Source organism: Branchiostoma floridae, chromosome 10 (genome assembly GCF_000003815.2).
Source record: "Branchiostoma floridae strain S238N-H82 chromosome 10, Bfl_VNyyK, whole genome shotgun sequence".
NCBI classification, from domain to species: Eukaryota; Metazoa; Chordata; class Leptocardii; order Amphioxiformes; family Branchiostomatidae; genus Branchiostoma; species Branchiostoma floridae.
Window position 1 is genome coordinate 17433617 of NC_049988.1, and position 12792 is coordinate 17446408.

Sequence of the window (12792 nt, forward strand, 5' to 3'; positions counted from 1 at the left end):
CACACCAATTTAATTTCTTGGTTCACGGATTTTTTCATAAAAAATATGGAGCGAGAGGGCGAAATAAAAATAAAAATAAAAATTGTAAAATGGTTGGGGTAAAGGTAACGGCTAATCCAAAAAAAAAAAAAAAAGTTTTCAGCTTGAAAAAAGTACAAAAACACTATATTTGTACAGTAACAGCACCTGTACCCACACTTTAAGGAGCTTATAATATAAAGGCCAATTTGCTACACCAGAAAGTTGGTGAATGGTTTCATTAATGGTGAAAATTTGCTGAGTGGTAATTTTTATTTTTATTTTTTTTCCCAAAAAATAGGAGCGAGCGAATCCGTGAACCAAGAAATTAAATCGGTGTGGCCTAATGCGAAATTATCATACAATACAGTTGTAGCTATTTTCAAGATAATAGTCTTATTTTCAGATAACAATAGCTATTCACAATGTTACATTGGGCATTTTTGTCTCACCAAAATTAGCCATGAACAATATTACTTCCCAAAATTACTTCCCAAATTGCACTATGTGTCTACCAGGGAGACACACGCACACAAAACTGTCTAAAACACACAATAACAAATTAATAATACAACAAAGCCCAACAGTACAATAGTGGCAGATGGTAATGCATGCATTAAGAGTCTAATGTTCTTAAGCATCTTGCTGTTCCAAACACAACCATAAAAAAAGGTTTATAAAAGCAATTTACAAACTTTTCACAAAATCAAACGTTATCTTTTCAACCGATAGAGCGGTCCTTTTGGTCTTGATAGAAATAAAACGCACAAGGTCCAACCACCTGCTGACCTTCACATCATCAAAATGCTCGACAGGTGCACTAAGTAGTCAGCTGGGTTTCATCTGTCACTGTCATCTGTAAGCCCCCCCACTCCCCAAACCTCACAGCCATCTACTGTCTATCCATCAAACCAGCAAAAATCCTACACAAATCTCGCAAAACATTCCTGATGAAACTTAACCGCAGTGTTTAACTGATTCGCGTTGAGACTAACGTTTTTTGTGTAGAATACCAAATAGATTTGAATCTTAAATCCATTGTTGGAATTCACTGTTTACCGACATTAAATTTTTTTCAGACTCCCACAGCTGAACAATAGAAATGACCTGCACTTGGTCCTAGAAGTCAAGGTTTCCGACCTTTGGTCTGGTTGTAGGTCTGGGCATATTTTTGTGGGTCAGTTCAATTCAACTGGAACACAGACATATGATCACACACAATACTAGTAATATGGTATGTTTGTTGCAAATTCCTTAGGGTTAAATATTAACATATTATCTGCAGATTTTGTTTCAAATTCGAGGAATTTCTTGTTTCCTTCCGACGGTAACTTCTCAACATCCATCGCAAATCGAGTTCCAGCTTGTCAACCTTTCATTAAACACCGCTGGAACTGAGGGAGCAACTATTTATGGACAGTTGCTTGACGATCAATGAAAATGTTATCTATCGCACGCTAGGAGTGATTAAAAGCCCCAACAACACACGGCACGCTGTCCGGAGCATGGCCTGGACTCAACCACGTGGACATCAACACAAAGACACTCGAGAATCACGTGGAGATCCCAACGTGGTCGGACAGACGAAAACAAACTAGCGGGGACGTAACGAGCGCTTTAACGAAAACTTAAATGGATCTTGTTTTTATGGTCGCTTAGGAGTTTTACAACATTGTAAATTGATCGCGGAATACCTAAACATTCTTTCAACTATGAAGATTAAAATATCTTCAATTGTATTTGCAGCTAGCATGTGTCAGTGTATGTTTCCAACGATTTACACGACGATGTGATGTGTTCCTCTGAAAGCTGATCTCTCAGAATCATAATCCAATCACAAAATTCCATATTTTTCATTAAGGCAGCATTTTAATTAGTCTATCTTTCACAGCAGGGAGAATATAAAATGGCTGACATCTTCTCTCTCAAGCTGAGAAGCCCATTATACATGCTAACAATCTATGACTTGTCATGTGACTTAGCTCGGTTCCAAATAATAAAGTATCTCAATATTACCGAGAGAGACTTTGCCCTGCGGCTAAGTTGGGAAGATTATTATATTGTGTCCTAGGGTGGCCCTGTTCTATTGATCAAGTACCGGCCCTGGGTGTGTGCTGCCAACATGCAGATGAACCTGGTGCCTAGGGCAATGTCTGGTGCCTACAAATTACAACTGCTCACTGTGGTGTTTGGGAAGAAAACCCAAGAAGGGCCCCACCAGACAGTTACAGAGTACGCAGGCAGACAGACATCCTGCATTCATTTTCCTCTCTTTCACCCTTAAAACCTTGACCTAGCCCACCCACCACCCATTGTGCACAGGATCTGAATACTAATCGGAACCTTCTTCTGTGTCTGTACAACATGGTGCCAAACAGACAATTAGCCAACGTCCCCATCTGGTCCTCAAACCAACTCCAACAATCCGCAAAGACGTGCCCAAGTCCACGCAGCTTGAAAAACCCGCTCCCCACACTTGGATCCGATCGCCAGCAACAGGCCTGTGGTTCGATATCATGTGTAAAAGCCGCGTACACGTGAGGGTCAAGTCAAAACAAAAGCACGTGGGTGGCCACGCCCCCCCCACAAACCGGACCAGTTGGCCGAACTAAAACTCCGGGTCCCCACGTGATCGGCGGCGTGCTGTGCGAACCTCGCGTCTTGCGTTCGAACATATCGCGCATTTCGCGCCTTATCGGGATACTTCAGCCTGCTTAAAACAGAGGGATATCCCAGAAAGGACACAATTTACAAGCTCATTTACTTCACACACTCTATACTCAAAGAATGTGAACCTTGGCCTTGATACAACATGTGCATACTAATGAGTCCATAGCTCAATATCCTTTATTTCCCAAGTTCATGTTCATGTCAGAACGATTGGATTTCTGTCCATACATCTTGTTCAATGAGAAACAGCGAAGACTGCACCCGCGGACCTTATCTGAATCGCTTTGCTTCGGTAAGACGAAAGGCATTCGAAATACCTCAGCATAGAGATATACTAGTGGAAGGGAGGGGAGGACTTGATCATGTGCAGATCTAGTCACAACATACGCACGTGGCTAGCACGCTGCAAGCCGTCCAACCAGCTGGGCACACCAAATCTACCGTTTTCACGTGGACGGCGGCGTGAAAGGTACTCAGCACGCGGAAGTAGACAACCAAACCTGTGCCGCACGCGCAAGACATCCCGCAAAGACGCCCGTTTCACGACAAACACTGTCTTTTTCGCTAAACCTGAACCCTTTTCGTATTCACGACATTCTGACCATTTTGAAATGGCGTGCAAGCAGTTTTCGAGATTTACATACAACAGTGTATAGTCGTCAAAACAGTATCTTTTTGAGATCTCAGTCAGAGTAGCGCTTCAGCTTGAAGCATGGCCGCTATGATTTTTCAGTTAATGTGTAACACTGTAAGAAAATCCTTTGGTCAATCACAACGGAAGTCCGGTCAAAACAAAACAAAGCGCACGTGCTAGGCTACAAGTTCAGTTTAGTTCAGAGGTGGCTGGCTTGTTCATGTGTGCCACATGTGAAAGATCTATTCCCACTACTTTATCCCCTGCTTACTTTTGAGTGCAGGAAAGGGGCATTTCGGGGTTTCTTCCAAGATGCAATCTGCAGCCATATTTTAACTTTAAGCAATCTATCCCCAGCTAGAAAGCCTCAGTGTTAACCTTTGGTTACAAATGTACCAGTTACGCAACAATGACATTTCGTCTACTTTCCTAGTTATGTACTAGAGACAAATATTCGCCAAAAGCACGATAAAAGCAGCATCAAAGACGTCAGGTTTAGAGTTGCCCTTAAAAGAGGCCCCTAGGACTTTACAAACCAAAGTGGCTCCATGGCAGAATTCCAAGAAGTACACTAGAAATGACTACTTACAACAATTTGCTTTTTTCTTTGTGATCAGTGTATTATCATTATTAATACCCGCCCAAGTTGAGTGCGCTTTCTTCCAAATGAAGCCATTCTTAAGGATTTTGTTGTCGACAGTGAATGTTCTGATACAGCAGCCAGTTCATCATGATCTATGCTCTGGGACCCAGGAGACATATTCCTACGATTTGAAAAATGGCGGTTCAGTAAGATTAACATCGTATCTTCCGTATTGGGTAGAAAAGAGGCACAAACCGTAGCCGTTCTCATAAAAATGACAATGTCTCATGCATGCAGATCAGCCCAGTTACATGTCGTGAATACAAAAACAGTCCTGTTTTTCTCGCTACCCTATTCACAACACAATATGGCTGAACTCCATTGTCTGTTGCTGAGTCAAGTTCAAAAGCGCTTCCTTGTGACTTGTCTGCTGTACTTATATCACAACAACGTACAAAGCCCTCTGGCGTCGTTAAAATATGCCGAATTTCAAGGGACCATCTTTGCGGTGTCTTGACCCTTTATTTTGAAGAATGATGGCATGTTTTCAATTATTCCCAAACTTGCAGGAGCTCAATGACATGACCTTGTTTCACTGCAGGGGGGTTTTAGATGCACTTTGCATACTGAGTTACAGCGTTCGTCAGAGTCATTCTCTTCGCAAGTTTCTCAGAAAGGAAATAATGGGTAGAGCCCTGCATTTTTATGAGTTCAGCGATTAAAGACATCTCACAAATGGAACAAGTTTTGGGGGGGCTCCCAACGAGAGTGTGCGAGATATTTTCTTTCAAAATTGACTGCGCTAGGAGCAATAGTTTACTATCAACAAATTCCAGCCATCATATGTACGGACACTTTCTTTCTATTTCCTTTACCTAGTATTTTGGGTTCACAACTTGAGATGTTACAGTCTCGTGTTCTACTTGCGCAAAAAACGTCGCGCCTTTCTCCGATTTCCCTTTCAATTTCGTCAAAGCAACATCAAATCTTTGTTCCTTACGTAACTTCTCTTGTATACATACAGAAGGAGCAACCTTCATGTTCACAGTTATTAACTACCACCTGACTGCGTTTTGTGCATTAGAGCAATACTGGTAGTAAAGGAAGATTTGTCGCCACCTATTCTCGAAGAATGAGTAAGAGGTTAAAATCAGTGTCCACCAGAGCGACGTCACCAAACACGTGAGCGTTTAAAAGGAAAGGCGCCACATTCAAAAACAGCACGAGCGTACGGCTGTACAAGCGTTTCAGTTTTACTACTCCCACTCTATCTGATAGCTGATCTTTTGGATAGCTTAAACAGAATCTAGCATCTGGGAAATTTTAAACTTGGCCTCTGCGCATATCCGACATGTTTGTGAGGACAATGTCCATAGCCGGAGACATTCCAGACTTGGGTAAGACAGTACGCCGCGCTCGAATACAGCTCAAAGAGCGGCCGTCAAAACATGACCTCACCCAGTACCTGACCTTTTGGTAAGACAACCTTTCACCCACAGAGTCAGTCGTGAGAGGGAGGGGTTGGTTTCAAATATTTAAAAAAGAAAAGCAAGCAGTTACTTGCGCTGGGAACTTAAACTGACCACTGCTGCAGCAAACATGGCTCTACTGCTAGCCCAGACATGCAAATCAGGGCACGAGATATCACTCCAGCCAGACCAGCGACCCTGACCTGCTAACCCGGTTAGTCTGGGTCACTGCGGGAGTCACTACAAGTTGACCTGGCTAGTTTTCAAACAGACGGTAGCACAACTTACACACACAGTAGCTAACATCACTTCCTTTTCTTTGGCAAAATATAACAGCCAAACTCAATACGCCATGTACAGTGTTGTAGTGTGTAACAACATCATCAAAGTCTAGATTTCTAAAAGGACCATGGGTGAATATCTAATGTTTAAGAGGACTCGAAGTAGGAACAATTACTGACTAGTCATGTCACTTCCATGGTCAAAAATAACAATTCCATGTCAACATAAAGTCCTTGGCTATATTTTGACAATTTTTTTGGCACAAGTTACAGTGCAGGTTAGCCCGTAGTATTTTATTTTCCATTCTTATGATTCTACAGTCATCAACATCAGGTAAACACTCTTTTCCTAGACAATGCGCCAAGGCAAAACGGAAAATGCTTTACTATCAAAGCCAGAAGTGTGACATCTTTTATGTATCCTTCTTCAGGCAAAGACTGTGCTGTCAGTAAAAACTATGGGATGAAAACAGCCATTACCTGTTCCTTTACGACAGTGTATGTTTGAGTTTATGGTAGTATTTACTTTCTGCTTTATGGTTTTTGAAACCTGCCATTTTCTCCCGAAAGTTACAGTAAGAATAACTCCTTAAAACGTCTACGCAAAAAGATGACAAATTCGACATACTACCAGTAACACTACTACTTATACACAAGTTCATGCGTTCACACAAAAGGCACACACATAAAAGAGAGAACTTAAGTCACGAAAATTGCTGCCCAGCTATAACACAACTACAACATCAAAAAACGCACAATGGATCTCTGGACAAAAGCCTGTAGTTCAACTACACTATCCCGACAAAGGAAAAATGACGACCTTTCTTATGGAAAGAAGACGGGGTCTCTCAGGCCAAGAACCTCTAGCCTAGCGCCGCCCCCAGCCTAGGGCCTGACACAGAGGCAACCTGGCACCTAGACATGCAAATTATGTCCTGCTTGAATGGCGCGCCAATGACCTTGCAACCTACTGCCCCCTTTCCTGAAGGTCATCACCGTCCCCACGGTCACGTGACCGGCGGGCGATCAATGGTGGGAAGGGCGCGCAAGCACAAATCCGCACGTGGACGAACCTGGACTGAAGTGCGAGGGAAAAAAGTTGCAGTTTTTTGCTGCATTCTATCTGTAGCTAAGAATGTGAAGGGTCAAGTAAACAGTCTGGAGTTAGGGAGAAAACATTTCACGGTCACCAAGGATGAAAGAAAACATGGACTAGCGCCTCTTCTGTACGGGAATATAAGACATTACACCACAGAACTAAAGGCAAGATGCTGAGTTTCTTCATCAGAGTGTTTTTAGCCACATTGCTGGGCTCTGGGCCTGTGCGTTTGTGCTAGACATGTCAGTGAACTTGCCCAGAACTAATGAAAGCCTGTCTGGAAAGTGTACAATAGTCTGAGTGAAAAGATTAACACAAGTACAAACATTCACACTGAAATACGCCAAGTTGCCGACTACAAAACTCCTTCCAAGAGTACTTACTTATGCATTTACAGGCCAAGGAATAGTGTAGATCTAACTTTGGAAAAATGTTATAGACTTTCGATAAAGGTATTTTACATATTTGCAAGTTGTGACTGAATCAAGAAACAAGTTCTCTTCAAAACTGTTTATGACATCCAAGGTACATGAAACCATCCCCATCCACAAAATTTCTGACACTTGGCATATTTGTTTATTTTTTCAGCGGAAACAGTGGCTACTATCTCCTAACTCTGTATTGCAGGGCATACCAGAGGTCAGAGGTTACAAAGAGTAAAAAGGGGAGGGGCTGACTTTTAAGAAGCCATATCTCTTGCAAGATTTCATAATTGTGAGTTTTGAGAAATACAGTTATGGTCCAGTCATAGGCTTATGAACCATTATACGCCTATTGGAAAATACTGCACGAGTATGTTATGACGAGGGTACAAATGTGTGTGTTAACCTATTCAAACAGGCCTCTCGCTGTGTTTCAGATTCAAACGATACGTCGTATCTTCGTAAGCCCTGTATTGGTCAATCAGCACAACTACCCTATTGGGTGACATACCAGCTTTACAGGCACATACATATGTATGCCTGTTACAACAGCTATCAACTTCAATCAGACAGACTTTACATGTGCAATGTTAAGATAGATCTATATGCCAAGCATCATTTACAAGACGGGGAAATTCGGTTATCAAAAGAATGGGATTATTTTCAACCTACGTAGCGATGCACGATACTTACCAAGTGATAAAGCAAGTTGCAATAACTTAGAGCCCGAATTTCACTAATGGATCATAAAAAATTTTGTGATCATTATCAAATTTGGCAAAAATGAGCTCACCAATCTAACCTGGGCTAACTAAATCTCAAGTACTTGTGAATAAAACACTAATTTCAAGAAGTCCCTTAAGGCATTACAAAATAGTAAGAAGGATTACTATAAATTCTTGGCTTTGCTACCAAAATCCTACCAAAGCTTTCGAGCATTACCAATATAGAGATTAGGAAAAAAATTCTCCTATCTGGATGTCCAAGGTTTGAAACAAATTTTGACCTTTATCGTGGAAATTAGGAAAAGAATATCTCCTAATCTAGATGTTCAAGGTTTGAAACTGAAACACTTCTCTTCTGTAGGTTGGATCTTAAATTGTAACAACTCCCCTTTACTACAAATACATGCATGGGCTGAAGCATAGCCGGCCATATTAGAAAAAGCAACCAACCATTGGTTTCTGGGTCAGAGAACTCTGCAACCATAACAGGATACTAAAACAAAGTGGTCTCATTTTTCTTCATGCTAACATATGCCGATCCATTGCATAGGTCAACATACATCTCCTACATTGAAACTACATACTAAAAGACATTTCAAGAGGTAATTAGCACTTGTATCTTTGCTAAAAGAGTGTCCTAGATCATTTTGGAATGCAAGCCTTTCATTTTAACGACCTCTCCTAAGCTTCAGAAGCTTTGGCATTGTGACAGCGCTAAAACTACAAACTCAATCCTTCTTTCAAGAAGACCATACCAAATGCATACCATGGGTGTGGATTAGAAAATGTGCAAAAGAAAAAGACCCTCCCATTTTTTTGCAGCCATGTTGGCCAACACCCGGCAGCCATCTTCTTCTAAAGGGGTCGGCACACAATCAAGACCACTAAATTAACATTCCTGCGGCCGTACCCTGATCACCATTGCTGATCAAACAAGAGGAGATTTTTCCTTCTCACAATCTAGCCTGCAAAGATGCAAAGGAAGAAATACAGAAGTTGTCTTTACCTAGGGTATTCCAGCATTCTGGTGTGACGTGGGAGTGTAAATGTGACGTAGGATGAGGTCCTAGGGATTCATGTACATGCGGCTTGGCCCAATCTTGCCTCCCTGCCACGTGGTCAGGCCTGCTCTCAACCTGATGACCATCTGACACCCAACTGGTCAGGGGGTCATGAATATTCATGTAACCACGCCCTAAAGGGTCAACAGGTATCCCAGGAACCATTGTGGTGGTCAGGACCATTAGAAGTGACCAGGGGAGGTTTGCCATATAATAAATCTTAGCAAGAATTATTGGGAGACATTCTGTTGAAGACCAAGAAAAAATACTATAACAACATACCTGATGCAATTATACAAAAATTAGGTTTTAACTTTAATGCAAAATTTTTCTCTATTGTCTTAAATACATGTTCCAAAAGTGGCACACAAATTGTTTTGTGAATGAAGAACTTTGTGTTTTATGGCTTTTATGGCCAACAAAATAGTGCCAAAGGATATCTATACCTTACATACCTCTACTGCAAATGTTATAATTGAACAAGTTCATAGTTTTCGATACACAGTAAAATGTTTACACTCCTGTATCATTTTCTTGCCGGCAGGCTATTTCGGTTCATTTGAATTGTTCATTCTAGGTACACTGAAGAGTGATAGATGTCACTCAAAACGTCCAGAATTTAACCTGTTTTTTATCCAGTTGTAGAGATTGAATATTGCATTTGAATGTTATTTCAAAGCATCGAAGTTAGACTTTGGATTCAGTGACGGGTGCATAGCAGGCTGATGGGGAAAAGAACGGTCCTTAGTGGAAAAGCACTTTTAAAACTTTCCCGAACACCTAGCTGAATTAAATTTGCATGACTCCTGTCACCTCTAACAATGTGTCTAGCGTTCAAAAGCCTTTCATGCTATTGTGAAATCAAACCATTATAATGTCTAAGCTGGTAGCAAATGGAACATTTCACAAAATGAACAATCATGTGAGCAGAGTAAAAAACCTCCGTGTACCACTTTTTATCGGGACACTACCCACATATGTAGACTGATACTTGATCAACCTTTTCTCGCAAAGCTAACAATAATCGTTACAGAGTGCTCTGCTGATATTACATTTTGCTGATTAGTCCTTGGAACGTACATTATTGGGAAGCAATTGTTGCTCTCCTGATTACAACATGTCCGAACAAGGCTCCACAATAAGATTAAAGTCGCATCAAAAACCAAAGACACTAAACCATTCCACAAATACCCCGCCAAAGCGTCCCAGGCAATTACAGATAATATCAAAAGCTGTGATGATTTTGGCATTTGGGTGTCTGGGCTGCCATTGTGAAAGTTTGAAATCCCAGTTGCCACCAGCGGTAGTTCCCTTATCAGCGCCAACATTTGTCGGGCGCGCTAGACACAACGTCGCAACAATGACATCGTCAAATGGAACTCTTCTGCCACAGTGACATCATTGCATAAGTCATGTCTTAACAGGCTCTCAGGCACCATCTTGTTTGCAGCTACTTGTTTGCAGAAATTTTAACCTTTCGAAACTTCCTTTCCAACAGATTGCCGCTTTCTTGCGAAGCACTCAACAGCTACATTTACCTACAGGGGATTCCGTCTGTCTTGCTAACCGATTTTGCATGGCTGACAAAGTAGACCAGCATTTATGAATGATGACAGCCTAACAATTTTATCTACGATTGCAGAGTGGCACAAGATCGCTGAGAAGCCAGCACCCATGCGAGATAACGCAACAATTTCTGGCTGCTCCGTTGGATCCATCCCTCACTGACAGATTATTGCTATAATTCGATACTTCAGTAGACGACTGCACAATAAAGTATTCTGGGGTCAAGAAGAAAGTCTTCCTCTCAGCGATAAACTAATTTGGCCTCTTAGATCCCTACAGATTGTCTGCAGAATAAGTCTATTTCCCTCATTTTTTTCCTAGTAATGTAAGATAATTGAGGTATTTACCATGACCCAGGAAAATTAGAATACTAGGATCTTTTCCGTGTTGAAAATGTTTATAAACTGTACTTATTATACAATACATTACCTTGTCTTAATCAAATTAACAATCAGGAATATAACTATAATCCACAAAACGAAATATTAAAAAAACTTCTTTTGCTTTCCTTTCCTTTTGTAGTCCATAACATGAATTAGCCACTGGTGTAAAATATAACTTAGTTTGTTTTCACAGGAAAAAAGCTAGATGTTACAAGTTGGTACATGTACGCTGATCTTCTGACACTTGCGTAATTTGAATATACGACTAAACAGCTGCTGCAGCTGACCTTTGCCCTGTGATGCAATGAGGTCATGGGATGACCTCACACTGGCATGACTAAAATGTGGGCAGAAAGGATTCAATTCAGTGGAATCATCAACACTTTCTATTTATCAGGAGGCCACCGCAAGAGACATCTTCATGCAAATCAGTATACAGATTTATTTTTTCATTCTCAAACATCTTTACTGTGTATGGGAATTTTCCAAGAGGACATGACCCCAAAGCTGGTGCCAAGCCATGAATTTCTTTTTATCTTATCGTAGGTGACCACTTGCATCATAAAAATATCTTCATCTGCTAGCTTAAATGGCCGGCTCTCTCATATCATAATTGGAATAAAACAGGCACCACAGATCGATAGTTCCACTCACTAACGTCAATGGTGATAAGGAAATGGGTAGGAAAGTGGGGTTTTGATTTGGTCAGGCTAGTAAAAGTAACTTGTTTTAATAAGCATATACATGGCGTAACATACGATATGGCACTTGCAATTGACAAGAATATCATTATTTCCAAGCTAGGTTTTGAGAATCATGTGCCATGACCTTCGTCAAGGACAAGAATATTTTCCATGGGTGAAAATGAAAAATAACCATAAAACTACAATATGAGCAAAGTCATTTTTCCATCAGTCAATATTTTATTTCAGAGCTCTTGACAATATGATGGAAATCTACACCAATGCATTATCTCACTGGAAAACCATTTGTTTGTTTATTTGTATTGCATATCCGGTAAACCTCCTCATGACATAACACACCAGGATTGTACTAGTTTGAACTGCTTTTTTATTCACTAACACTGGGAAGGACCCCTTCTATTTTCGATAGGCGTGGTGGGTTTTTAAGATGCTCGAGGTGTGGCTCTCCTCAAACACAGGACCTCCATTTAATATCCTATCGGAGTGATGACCCTAACCAAAGCTAGGTACTCATGTTCACCTGAGTGAAGAGAGGAAAGTCCTGTAAAGTGCCGTTTCCAAGGGCGCACGATCGGTGGCACATCAACCAAGAACCTCAGGTTTTTGAATCAAATTGTACCACGCGACCCCACACTATGTAGTACCCAACCTTTCCTTCTATCTATATGATCTGCTACAAATTAGGTTTCTTTCCAGTATTTTCCCAACTTCCAACCAATGTTGGTATTTGGAAAGAAAATCCAAAAACATTTGCACGCAGTCTGAAGTGTGGATCATGAGATGCTGACTTAACTAATGGCAGAGGGTTCTACGCAAAAGTAATTCCATCAGCCTTCGTTAGCATCTGTTGGTTAACCAAGCTGGCAAACATCCATACTCTCGAAAAGTTCCTTTGGCTCAAGGCAGATCCGAGAATAAGACAGAGCTTTTCTTGTCTGGATTATAATTACAAGTATTAGCTAGATCAAAGCCGAGTCATTCTTTCTGGACGTTCCAATGCGAGGAATTTCAACCAAGTCCATGTGAATTCCCCAAGGCACACTTAAAGACTTCTTGGCAGGAAATGTAGGGAGAAGTGCCAAGGTTTTCACCATAGACCATGCCCAGGTGCTGGGCTCAATCTGTCGCCCTTCGAGGCAGCACGGCTAGACAACGAACGGCTGCACGTCCTGTGTAG

General features: G+C 41.3%; 1 protein-coding gene across 16 annotated transcripts in view; it reads right to left on the reverse strand.

Annotated features, from left to right (window-relative positions):
• LOC118424725 (insulin-like growth factor 2 mRNA-binding protein 3) overlaps positions 1-12792 on the reverse strand; it is a 68969-nt gene that overhangs the window by 41754 nt on the left and 14423 nt on the right. Inside the window, exon 1 of one of the 16 annotated variants that reach the window (XM_035833441.1) lies at positions 8908-9052. The exons of 14 other annotated variants lie outside the window; for them this stretch is intronic. In XM_035833441.1, coding sequence (XP_035689334.1) covers positions 8908-8924 — 17 coding nt within the window. In that variant the 5' untranslated portion in view covers positions 8925-9052. Of the gene's footprint in view, positions 1-8907; positions 9053-12792 lie in introns of those variants that run through there. One more of the 16 variants, XM_035833440.1, reaches the window with a different exon arrangement.